The sequence below is a fragment of the Manis javanica genome, chromosome 4, assembly GCF_040802235.1.
Source record: "Manis javanica isolate MJ-LG chromosome 4, MJ_LKY, whole genome shotgun sequence".
Lineage (NCBI taxonomy): Eukaryota > Metazoa > Chordata > Mammalia > Pholidota > Manidae > Manis > Manis javanica.
The window spans coordinates 162,286,673-162,299,418 of NC_133159.1; the positions used below are offsets into that span (position 1 = coordinate 162,286,673).

Genomic DNA, 12,746 nt, shown 5'->3' on the forward strand with positions numbered 1-12,746 from the left:
CGCGTTTAGGAAACCCGGTCTCATTCACTGAACGGTGGCGGAGCGTGCAGTAACGTGCGCGGGAAGGAGCCGTGAACAAAACCAAGCTCTTGCTTTCAGGGACTCGCAGAAGCCCGGGAGCTGCAACCGAGCCAGCTGATCCTTCGCAGTCCACCGCAGCCGACCCTCCTGTCCGGTCTTTGCGCGGCAAGCTGGGCACACCAGGGAAAGGGCTCCCGGCGCGCAGAGGCGTCTGGTGGGGACTGCTTTTACGGGACCCTGGGAGTGTATGCATGCATAAGGCTGCACTACCAGAGCCCTGGGCGTTCGCACCTCTCTACTTGATTAGACGGCGAAGATGTAGGACACACGAACACTTGAAAGGCTCCGGTGGCCGCATCCCGTCAGTGAAGACAACTGCAGAAACCAAGCACTGAAACCTCGCCGTCACAATCCACCGCTAAGCCAACCAGGAGACCTGACAGCTCACCGCTTCAAACTATATTTTGACAAAATCGCTTAATCTCGCGGACAGGGAGGTGCACCGTTCCCGGAAGCACTGCAATACCAGGTCGATGCGTGGAGTGGACGGAGCAAGCTCCTATTCCATCTCCCTGCTCCAAAAATCCATTTAATATATTGTCCTCGGATAGAGGACGTATCAGATATTAAACTGATAAGAACAGATACTACACTTGATCTTAGCCAAAAGGCCGAGAAGCGATAACCGCAGCTACTCGTTCCAGGCCGCACCCTGCCTCTCACACCTCTTTAAGCTCACGGTGAGAAATCTCGCCAGCAGCCAAAGGCACACCCTCTTCCCTAGACTTGAAAGCCTATTACAGCCCCACAACCTGTAGGACTGTTTCTCTTATTTGGGGTTTCACGCTTTTGGGGTTTTTTGGTCCCATAGTTCCCAGACGAACTAGCCACTTCAAATTTGCATGCCCCGCCCTTCCCGCCTTCGGTGCTCGCCCACTCGCCTGGAAACGGAAACGCGCCTAGCCACAAAGCTCCTTCAGCCTCGTTTCCCTGGAGAAGTCCTGGAGCGGGAATAGACACGAACAGCTTTATGGGACTTTTCTTTCAAACGTAGAGCGACGTTGAAACAGTTTTAGGGTGAACGCTCACCACCTAACATCATTTGACCGCCGTGTGTTCTATATATGTACACATACACAGGCGCAGATACAAATACGTCCGTCCCTCTCTGCTTTTACCAACCTGCCTTGCCCTGGAAGAAGTGTTTTTAAAGAGATGAGCTCAGCAACCCTTTCCTCTCCCTAAGTGTTTTCTTTCTTTCTTTCTTCTTTTCTTTTCTTTCCTTTCTTTTTCTTTCTTTCTTTCTTTCTTTCTTTCTTTTTTTTTTTTTTTCTTTCTTTCTTTCTTTCTTTCTTTCTTTCTTTCTTTCTTTCTTTTCTTTTTCTTTCTCTTTCTTTCTTTCTCTCTTTCTCTCTTTCTTTCTTTTCTTTCTTTCTTTCTTTCTTTCTTTCTCTCTTTCTTTCTTCTTTTTCTTTCTTCTTTCCTTCCTTCCTTCCTTCCTTCCTTCCTTCCTTCCTTCCTTCCTTCCTTCCTTCCTTCCTTTCCTTTCTTTCTTTCTTCTTTCTTTCTTTTTTTCATTCTTTCTTCTTTCTTTCTTTCTTTTCTTGTTTCTTTCTTCCTTTCTCTCTTTCTCTTTTTCTTTCTCTCTCTTTCTTTCTCTCTCTCTCTCTCTCTCTCTCTCTCTCTCTCTCTCTCTCTCTCTCTCTCCTTTCTTTCCTTTTCTTCTTCCTTTTTTTGAGCCGTTCTTCTATCTGTAAATGTCTGGCTTTTTAAACAGAATAAAACTCATTCCATTTTGCGCCCCAACAGCGAGGACCCTCTTAAGAACTTGTCGACACCAAAGACCTCCAGGGAACACGCCCACAGAGAAACGGGTTGCGTTTCTCTCTTGCTGCAAAATGAGAGGACCGACGCCATGGCGAACCGTGGGGCATCTCCGTGAGAGGGGGTCAGGAATGGCTCATTATATACAGGATGCGGGCTTGTGTTGGGCGGGGGAGGGTTGGGAGAGTTTAAGTAAGAGGGGCCTTTCTCTGGATGTGAAGGCTCGCAGATTTTGCCACCCCCCGGGAAAATGCCGCTTTGGCCTAAGGATTATTTTGAGCTGAAGCAGATAGGAGAAAAGCTAGCTCTCTGCCCTCCCTCCCCGCCATTTGCCTAAAAGCAGGGCAAAAGTTGGCACAGAAGTTAAACAATCACTGGCAACCCTAGAACCCTTATGAGCCCAGAGACTGGCACCAGGGGACTCTACGTAACAAACTTTACTGACTAGTCCTCATCTTCTTACGTCTTCCCTCCCACAGTTCGCCACCCTAGGAGCTCAAAAGTCCTGTTCCTTTGTCTTGTCACTTCTCCGGACAGTTACTGGGTCGGTTGGTTTCTTTGTTTGTATAAGGCTATATATACATATATACATATCTGAGTTACTCATCCCTGAGTATGTACAACGCTAATCAGTTTGTCTTTCTCCTGTTAACCTGTCTTTTGTTACGAAGCCCCAGCCTCCCACAACCTAGAAGGGTAAAAGGGAAAAGATATTTCTCTTCCCCTACCAGGGGCTCTCAGGCACTTGGGGGTAGGTAATTCTGTGACTGGGTAGCTGAATAAATCTTACCCAGAAGGAGGGGAGGGGTCGCGCGAGGCCAAAGCTGTCATTGGACAGCATACAGGGAGTGAGTGTTTGGTAGATTTTGTTGTTTGGGCCATTTTCTTTCTTGCCTGAATTCGGATGTGACTACGGACTGGTCTTGTGTCTGTCTTGATCCGTTCACGGCCACAGAATGGCCTTGTCTGCTGTTGATGTTGAAAATAAGAGAAGGGAAACCTCGCTGCAGATGGAGCGGGGAACCCCTGAAAGTCGGAGCTCTCACCCACGGAGCCCTCGAGTCGCAGTCCGCAAGTCTACACAACCAGCAGGAAGAAGGAAGATGGGAATTATTTTGACAAAGGGAGGAAACTTTGATAAAGTTTCACACAGGAACTTTATCTCCTGCCTCCGGAGGAGGCGGAGGACGGGGACGCCTCCTTGCCGCACCGGCAACGCCTTAACCCGCTGCTCCGAGCCAAGGAGAAACCGCCACCACCCTGGAACTCCTCCTAAAACCTAGGAAAAGCTGACCTTCCCTTCGTCTCCTTGGATCGGCTTGTGGATCCTCATAGCTTGTGCGCCCGGATTGCAATTCCTCCGCTATTCTTGAATACTCTCATTTTGAATGCAAACATTCAGCAAAGCATAACATTTCCGGAAGATGCCCTTGAAGGTTTATGTACAAAGAACTGAAATTTCAAGTGGTGAAATCAAACATCATTCCTTGATAGACTCTATTTTTGCACCTAAAGTCCACCTGTTGTACTAATGAGACTCACAAACACTTTTAAAGAGCTTCCTGCATGTTAGATACCTTTCTGATGCTTTCTGTTATGTGTAGTACCTCATGTAGTACTCAAAATCATCTGAAATAGGTACAGATAGTATTTACATATTTTACACATAAGGATACAGAGGTGCAGAGAGGTCTCGGTAGCTTGCTGTAGGGCAACCACTCTCTCTGGCTGCTTTTAATAGACTGTCCTTATCCTTGATCTTTGCCATTTTAATTAGTACATGTTTTGGTGTGGTCTTCCTTGGGTCCCTTGTGTTCGGATTCATATTATTTTCTCTTTGCCCCTGAAATGTCTTTATTGACTCGTGGGTTACCTCGAGGTGTATTTCATTTCCACACTTGAGGTCCTGTTTTTTTTTTTTTTTAACGGTTTTGTTACTGATTTTAAGTTAATTACCTTCTTACCAGAAAACATTTTGTATGAATTGAAATCTTTTCACTTGTTAAGTAAGATTAGTTTTATGACCCAGTATATGATCTCACAGTGTATGTCATAATGCACACTTGAGGAGACTGTACATTCAGTGGCCAGGATACATACTGGAATGTCATCAGGACCTGTTGGTTGGTAGTGTTGGTCTATGGTGGTGGTGTTCCAGTTACAGACTCTTCTCTTTTCAGTTGTATCAATTTTTGCTTCGTGTAATTTGAAGCTCTTTTGTCAGGTGAGTATACATTTGGAATTTGATGAATGAAATCATAATATTATGTAATGTCCCTTTTTACTCCTTGTAATTTTGTTAGCTCTGAAGTTCTGAATATTTCGTGTGGTAGTAATATATAGCCTTTAGCTTTCTTTTGTTTAATATTTTACATTTCCCTTAATGGAGGTCAGATTCTCTTAGCTTTCCATCATCTAAGTCTCTCTCTCTCTCTCTCTCACCACCGCCCCCCTCTATTATTTTTGTATTCATTCCACAAAACTTTTGCTTAGATAAAGGATTCTCTTCTGGGTTGGCAGTTCTTTACTTTCCTCACTTTAAAGATACTATTGAACATTCTGTGGCCTCCACTGTATTTTATGAGAATTCTGTGATCATTCAAATTTCAGTTTATCTTTGCTTTTTAGCATTAGGACATGTTTAGGCTTATCAGGCCTAACTGTTACTGATTTTGAGTTTACGCCTTATTGGGCCTAAACCCTTTGAATTTGCTCTGTTTGGGGCTTGCTGAGCATCTTGAATCTCTAAATTTATGTTTTTGTCAAAGCTGAGATCTTTTCTGCTCTCAGTGAGAATTGTTTTATCTAAAAAATAATATTTTCTTTTCTTTTATAGAACACCTATAATGTGAAATTTAGACAATTTGATACTGTCCCACAAGTTTCTAAGGATGTATTCATTTTTTCCAGTGTTTTTTCCTGTCTTTTCTTCAGTGTAGATCATTTCTGCTGCTCTGTTATCTTCAAGTTTACACACCCTTCTATCATCTCTGTTCAGTGGTTGAGCCCATGCAATATCTTTTGTCATTTTTGGTAATTATATTTTTCAGTTCTAATTTTCTCGACGTGGATCTTTTCTTTATAGTTTTTATTTTTCTGCTAGAAGTTTAGTGTTTCCAATTTTTAAGAGTATTAAGCATTACCACATTAGTATGGTTATAATAACAGCTATAAAGTCTTTATGTGATAATTACAACATGAGGCATCTCAAAATAGGCATCTGTCCCTCCTTTTCCTTGAGAATTTGTCACATTCTCCAGTGGCGTGTGTATGTGTGTGTTGTTTGTTTTAGCATGTGCAGTAAATTTTGGATTTTATTCTGGCCATTTTGAATATGATCGTGTCATTTCTGAGTCATGTTTGTGCAGGTGCATTCAGACCATTTACATTTAGGGTGCTTATGGATAGGTATGTACTTACTGCTATTGCAGGCTTTAGATTCGTGGTGACCAAATGTTCAAGGGTAACATCCTTACTATCTAAGAGTCTAATGTAACTCACTTAGTGTGCTATTACACACACAAGCTAAAGGTTCTTTTTTTTTTTTTTTTCCCTCCTTTTCTTCCTCCTCCACTCTTTATATATTGGGTATCGCATTCTGTACTCTTTCTCTGTACATTTTTATTACCTCTGGTGACAGCTATTTCACCTTAGGAACACTTCCATCTATAGGAGTCCCTCCAGAATACACTGTAGAGACGGTTTGTGGGAGGTCAATTCTCTTATTAAATATATCATGCCACTCTGTTCTGGCCCGTAAGGTTTCTGCTGGGAAGGCTGATGATAGCCTGATGGGTTTTCCTTTGTGTGTGATCTGTTTACTCTCTCTGGTTGCTTTTAATAGTCTGTCCTTATCCTTGATCTTTGCCATTTTAATTAGTACACGTTTTGGTGTGGTCTTCCTTGGGTCCCTTGTGTTCGCATCCATATTATTTTCTCTTTGTCCTTGGAATGCCTTTATTGACCCATGGGTTGCCTCGAGGTGTATTTAATTTCCACACTTGAGGTCCTGTTTTTTTTAACTGTTTTTGTTACTGATTTTAAGTTTATTACCCTTTTATCAGAAAACATTTTGTATGAATTGAAATTTTTTCACCTGTTAAGATTTATTTTATGACCCAGTATGTGATCTCACAGTGTATGTCATAATGCACACTTGAGGAGACTGTGCATTCTGTGGCCAGGCTACATACTGGAATGTCATTAGGACCTGTTGGTTGGTAGTGTTGGTCTATGGTGGTGGTGTTCCAGTTACAGACTCTTCTCTTTTCAGTTGTATCAATTTTTGCTTCGTGTAATTTGAAGCTCTTTTGTCAGGTGAGTATACATTTGGAATTTGATGAATGAAATCATAATATTATGTAATGTCCCTTTTTACTCCTTGTAATTTTGTTAGCTCTGAAGTTCTGAATATTTCATGTGGTAGTAATATATAGCCTTTAGCTTTCTTTTGTTTAATATTTTACATTTCCCTTAATGGAGGTCAGATTCTCTTAGCTTTCCATCATCTAACTCTCTCTCTCTCTCTCTATTATTTTTGTATTCATTCCACAAAACTTTTGCTTAGATAAATGATTCTCTTCTGGGTTGGCATTTCCTTTCCTTTCTCACTTCAAAGATATTATTGAACATTCTGTGGCCTCCATTGTAGTTTATAAGACTTCTGTGATCATTCAAGTTTTAGCTTATCTTTGTTTTTTAGCATTAGGACATGTTTAGGCCTTATCAGACCTAAGTGTTTGTTATTGATTTTGAATTTCGGCCTTATTAGGCCTAAACTCTTTGAATTTGCTCTGTTTGGGCTTGCTGAGCATCTTGAATATCTTAATTTATGTTTTTGTCAGATCTGGGATCTTTTCTGCTTTTAGTAAGAATTCTTTTTCTAAAAAAATAAAATTTTCTTTTCCTTTATATAGCACCTATAATATGAAATTTAGACAATTTGATACTGTCCCACAAGTTTCTAAGGATGTATTCATTTTTTGCAATGTTTTGTCTCTCTTTTCAAAATTTTTACAAAATTTCATATAAGTCATGCTTGTAATAAAGGTACTATAATTTGATCATTCAAAGTTCTTAAATAAGCTCTTAGGTACATAGAAGGCTGTTTTTCACAGCTGTGTAAATTGAATAGGAACAGTTTATATAGAATTTAGTTCGATCTGCTCATTTTAGGAGTGATAAGTTAAATGACTGTCCTGTGGTCACATATTCTTGGAAGAATTGCAATTGAAGCATTGTTCCAGGGAGCTGTCTTCCAGAGCAGAGTGATTGGTAGAAGTGAAGAATATGGTGCAGTCTCGAAAATGTTAGAAAAGGAATACAAACTAGTAATTTGAATTTTTACTGCAATGTAGTATTAATTTAGGGCAGGACAAAAGATATGTAAATGTGTTTTATGTTGTTAGAAAATTAGTAACAAGCATTATGATTGGTTCAGTTGACTTCACTAAAAATGAGACAGGCTCAAAAAATTCTCTGTCGTTTAAAAAATTTTTGAAATTTAATAACATTAAAAGCATTCAAAAGTTTAAAAAATATGCTTTGGGCATGGAAAAAACTGGCTAGAGCTTTATTTTCCCTTATGAGTTCAATGAAATCAATTTTTGGAGTTTTTAATTTCAATTGGTGAATTCCGGGAGGTCCTGATAACTGACATTCAGTGTGCTGCCTGCTGCTCCTGAGTGCTGGTCTGCACTTAGCATTCATTGCCTCATGTGACCCTCGCAGCTACGCTGGGAGGTAGGTTATTTCCTTCATTTTATAGATTTGGGAAATGAGGCTACCCAAGTTCATAGTTGGCAAATAATTGTTGTCAGGATTCCTATCTAGGCAGTGTCGTTCCAGAACCCGGTTCTGAAGCCTGTCATTTATAGCCGCCATTTTTGAAATTTGGTAATCTGACATAAAGGAACTGACACCAGAATCACCAGGGAATTCTGTAGAGTATCACCTTACATAATGAAGCAGATTTGATAAGGCCATATTTTAATATGAATCAGGTTATGGAGGAAACAGTTATCTATCTATGTTAAATTCATTATTTTCTTCCATTGCATTTTTCTTAGGAATGTCTGTGTTAGAGTTGATTACACACGACCATGTGGTGTCTGAAAGGAAAAGAAATCTTACTGAATCAAATCTATTATCTATTTTCTTGCATTTGAAGGTCATTGATAGATGGGAATCTTCCTGTTGTTAGAAACATATTATGGGTACATTTTGAGTTGTTGGGCACGTTTTTAATGGTCTTCCTACTATATTATCTCTTTTGCTGATGAGCTTATTGCATCAGAGTTTGATAAATCTTTAAGTACTGATACAGAAAGCCTTCCAGTACATATAGATTTATCTGATTTTTAGAAGTGTGTGTATAGTATGTACTTAGATACTATGTATAGTGGGAATCTTTTTTTTTAAAGCAGCACGGGTGATTGTGATGATGAGCCGGGTTTAAGACTCCTGCGCTAGTAGGCAACACTTTTTCAGTGAAATTCCACGTCTAAGATAATTTTATATATGTAGTCAGAAAATGATATACTAATTATTCTTAGCAACTTTTGCTTTTTCCTTTTTTCTTTTCTCATTTCTCTACAATTCCTTATGCCACCGTGGCTTCATTCATACCGATTTCCCAAGGACTGGGAGAGCAGCATAAAATTAGAATCAGACAGCTGACTGCCCAGCAGGATGTCGTCAACTATCCTAGCACAGAGCCTGAAGGACCCTGAGATTGCAGAGCTCTTCTCCAAAGAAGATCCAGAGAAGCGCTTCACAGATTTCAAAAAAGTTTCCCAGGGAGGCTTTGGAGCAGTGTTCTTTGTAAGTGTTAAAGGCTTAACGTCAGTGACCAGCATTTATTTAATATCCAGTCCTGGCAGAGTAAAAATCAGGAGTACAAAAAGACATACGCAGTAGTCTATTTTAGAGTCACTTGCATTAGGTGTATATAAAAAGAGATCATTTTATTTATTGAGCTTCTTAGATTACTGAAAAAAGGGAAAGATATTCGGCTTTAATTTCCATGTTGTTTACACTACTTGAGCAGTTTTATGACTTACATTGCTATTGAATCAAATATTGCAAAACACTGACTTACGTAAAGTCCCATACAGACATTTCATGATTATTCATTCATTATTTCTTCCTATTAAGATTGCTTTTTTTTCCCCTCAGCAACAAGTTTGTGTGGATGTTTAATTTTTTGGTAGTGTTACAGATTTAGTATTTTCATTTTAATGGGTACCTTAAATACACTGAATTCTTCCACAGATGTCTAGAGAGGATTAACCCTTTTTACTGAACTCATTTGAAATGTTTTGCAGCTATCCTCTTGTGCCTTCTTTACACAGCATCTTTTTTTTTAAACACATAATGAGAATTTGGCTCTTACTTTCTAAAGAGTTAACTTTCATGTTTCTGTTATGCTGTTATTTTTTTATCAAAATTCCACCACAGTGGTAAATAGTAATGGTGATAGCATTTTAGCTGTCTTGTCTTAATTCTAGTTAATAGTTGTTTACAATAGGCATGATTTATCGTGTTGAGGAATTACCTTTCCCATGTGGGTTTTCTAAGAGTTCGGTCTTCCCTGCATTAAATACATTTAGAGTTGGGCTCTTTCTGCGTTTTCAGCATTTCTATGTATAAGTATATATTTTCCCCCTTTGATTTGTAAAAAAAAATATGGCAAATTATGAAATGTTTTCCTCTATCAAAATTTTGCATTTCCGTGGTAATAAATTTTATCCAAATGAAATATTCTTTTAATGCCCTGTAATATTTGGTTTTCAATTTTTATTTAGAGTTCCCTTGTCTACATTTGTAAGTCAGATTGGTCCCTGACTTTCTATTTTGTGCTGCTTGTGAGGGTTTAGTTGCTGGGTCAGACCGCCTCCATACGATTAGTGGGACAGCTTTCCTTTCCCTCCCCTTTTATCCTGGGAAGTTCCCCTGGTGAAACTGCTCCCCTCACAACTATTTTAAAGATGATTAGTATTCTTTTCAATCTTCCACCACTGTTTTACGCAGATTTTCTTCTCTAGATCAATGTTAGTAGTTCTTTCCTAGAGAATTATCCATTTCATTGAAATTTTGACATTTACAGGCCTAGCATAGACTTGTACTAGTCATTTTTTGTTTGTTTATAGTTCTGTTCAAATTTCTATATTTTTCCTCTCAACTAGCTCATTCAAAGATAAACATGCATTATTTTTATTTCTAAAGTACCAGTTCCTTGATAATTTGATATGCTTTTTGCTACTTATGTTTTTAATGTTCTTTAAAAGCAGTTTTGGTATCTTTTTGGACATGGTAGTTTATAAATGTTAGGTTTTACAGTGATCTTCTGTCTTTTTTAGGCACGAGATGTGCACACCAATGACGCGGTGGCTATCAAGAGAATACCTTTCAGTGGAAAGAAGGCTATGGAGGTAGGTGAAATATATATGTTTGTATTGGCATGTTAAAGAAAGCCATACCATTTTTAATTGGGGATAGGTGGGAATTTTTTCAAAAAATGTTGAAAAATATACAAATACTAAGATTTATCTCAGTGAATTTTCTTCCACAGACTCAGTGTGCCCATTTAACCTGTACCTAGAGCCATAAACAACATTCATGACATCCCAGAAACCTCCCAACTGCGTCCCTTACTCTTAATTTTTTTAGATATGTGCTGCTGACATGAGTTTAATTTTTTAAATTGTTGTTTAGCAGATTATTCTATAATAGAGGGATTATCATGTCTGAGAAAGTAAACTAGAATAAGGTACATTTAACAGTAAGTATACTGGATATAAATTTTTAATGGTTGAGAAATTATTTAACGGCTGTTGCAAATAACCATCAGCAGCAATATATCTAGTCTGAAAAATAAGGCAGTGGGTAATAATCTGAAAAAATAAAATTACTGATACTGTATTGCATGTACTTTAGTTCATCAGTATTCTGATTAGTTCTTCCTTAATTGCATAAGTTTATAAAATTACTTTCTAAGTCTGTTCTCTTTGTCTTTCTTTAATTCTTTAAAAATTTTATTTATTTTTAATTGTGATAAAGTACACAAAACAAATTTACCATCTTAACCACTTCAAGTGTAGGTTCAGTAGTGTTAAGGACAGTCACATTGCTGTGCAACCATCACCACCATTCATCTCCAGAATTCTTTCATTTTGCAAAAGTGATATTCTGCACCCATCAAACAATAACACCTCATTCCCCCCTCCCCGCAGCCCTTGGAGATCACCTCTCCTCTTTCTGTCTCTATCAATTTGACTACTTTAGGTATCTCAAGTAATTGAAATTATGCACTATTTGTCCTTTTGTGACTGGCTTGTTTCACTTAATATAGTTTCCTGAAAGTTCATCTATGTTGTAGTGTGTCAGAATTACCTTTCTTTTTAAAAGCTGAATAATATTCCTGTGTGTGTGTGTGTGTGTAAAAACACCACAGTTTGTCCATCTACCATCTGTTAATGGACACTAAGTTGCTTCTACCCCTTGGTTGTTGTGAATAATGCTGCTATGCACATAGGTATATGCCCAGAGGTAGAAATGCTAGATCAGTCTTTAATTTTTAAAGGTTTTGGCTTTCTACATTTCTGTAATCTCTGTTTTGTGGTAAATATTGTTTTTTTGTGATAATCATACTTATGGGTATGATAACACTGTTGCGGTTGATCACTGTTTCATCATGTCGATACCTAAAAAAACTCTAATAATTTCTAAAACCCCTAAAAAAACCTCCATTTTTTACAAGTTTAATTTTATTTGCCATTCTACAGTATAACTTTAAAACCAGCTTTCATAGCAGACTTGTGTTGGAGTCTGTTTAATTAGTCATGCCTAGAACAAAAAGTTTCACCTAGGGCATCATCTTCTCTCATCTAATAGTGTATCCTTCCTGGAAGTTTTTTTTTCATTGAAGAATACAGGTTTTAGCTTGGTTTTGTTTTGAGAGTTTGCCTCCCAGAGCACTCAATTTTGAAATGTAAAGCCCCTATGACACTTTCTGAAGTTAGCATCTTACAGCCTACACATTTTACACGGTGAATATCTTGGTATATTTTCTTGAGGGCTTATGAAATAACATAGGAGATATAGGATCTTAAATTCTAGTGCAAAACATTTTTTAAAGTTCTGTATTCTAGTTCCCCTACCTTTAGAAGTATGATACAAGTCAGCGGTAAAGCCTGGAAAAAGTGAAACAAGAACAAAAAACAGATTCCACGTTCCCATCCCCCATCTCCTAAGCCTCCAGAGTCTCTGGGTGTGGACCCAAGTACCTGTGTTTTCAGAGTTCCCTGACTGCTTCTGACAAGTAACTGTATTTAGGACATGGCCTAAGTTTCTGAAGTTGTCATAGAGTAGCTTTTATTGCTGAAGGTTTATCTGTTATTTACTAGTAGGCGTCAGTGGGAAGGCTCTTCGTGAAATCCTGTAGGAAAATGTTTCCATGCTGCTTGGTTTTTCTGTGAACTTCCCTCTGTTATAACCTAAGTGTTCGCTAGCATTTTAGAATATGAGCACTTAGGAATTTAGGTAATTAGTTGATTTGAGTTTAAACAGCAGAAAAAACTTAACATTTGGTAGACAATATAAGCCAAAACCACAACAGCTGAACTTTAAGGTATGTAAATTATACAACAATAAAGCTGCAAAAAAGAAGGGGGAGGTTGAAATTTTGAAGGAAAACCACTATATGTAGTATATAGCTTTCAACAGGCTTGGTGTGTGGTTGTAAAATTTTTATAAGACTCATTGATAATAAATTTTATGAAAATGAAAATATGTACTACCTGGAATGAATTTTATGTTATTGAGTTGTAAACTATATGAATGTAATTTCTTTAAAATATAGGAGTTTGACATTTAAATATTACAAATGAAGCAAAGTTGTA

The 12,746-nt window shown here is 38.2% G+C and overlaps 1 protein-coding gene and 1 non-coding gene across 2 annotated transcripts in view; one reads left to right on the forward strand and one right to left on the reverse strand.

Annotated features, from left to right (window-relative positions):
- Positions 1 to 513: 513 nt before the first annotated feature.
- LOC140849367 (U2 spliceosomal RNA) lies at positions 514 to 704 on the reverse strand. Its single transcript, XR_012131103.1, has one exon. It is a non-coding gene; the product is annotated as a U2 spliceosomal RNA (small nuclear RNA).
- Positions 705 to 3,269: 2,565 nt separating this feature from the next.
- LOC140848628 (serine/threonine-protein kinase TAO1-like) overlaps positions 3,270 to 12,746 on the forward strand; it is a 53,822-nt gene continuing 44,345 nt past the window's right edge. Inside the window, exons 1-2 of the mRNA XM_073232897.1 lie at positions 3,270 to 3,281; positions 10,206 to 10,277. Coding sequence (XP_073088998.1) covers positions 3,270 to 3,281; positions 10,206 to 10,277 — 84 coding nt within the window. The remainder of the gene's footprint in view (positions 3,282 to 10,205; positions 10,278 to 12,746) is intronic.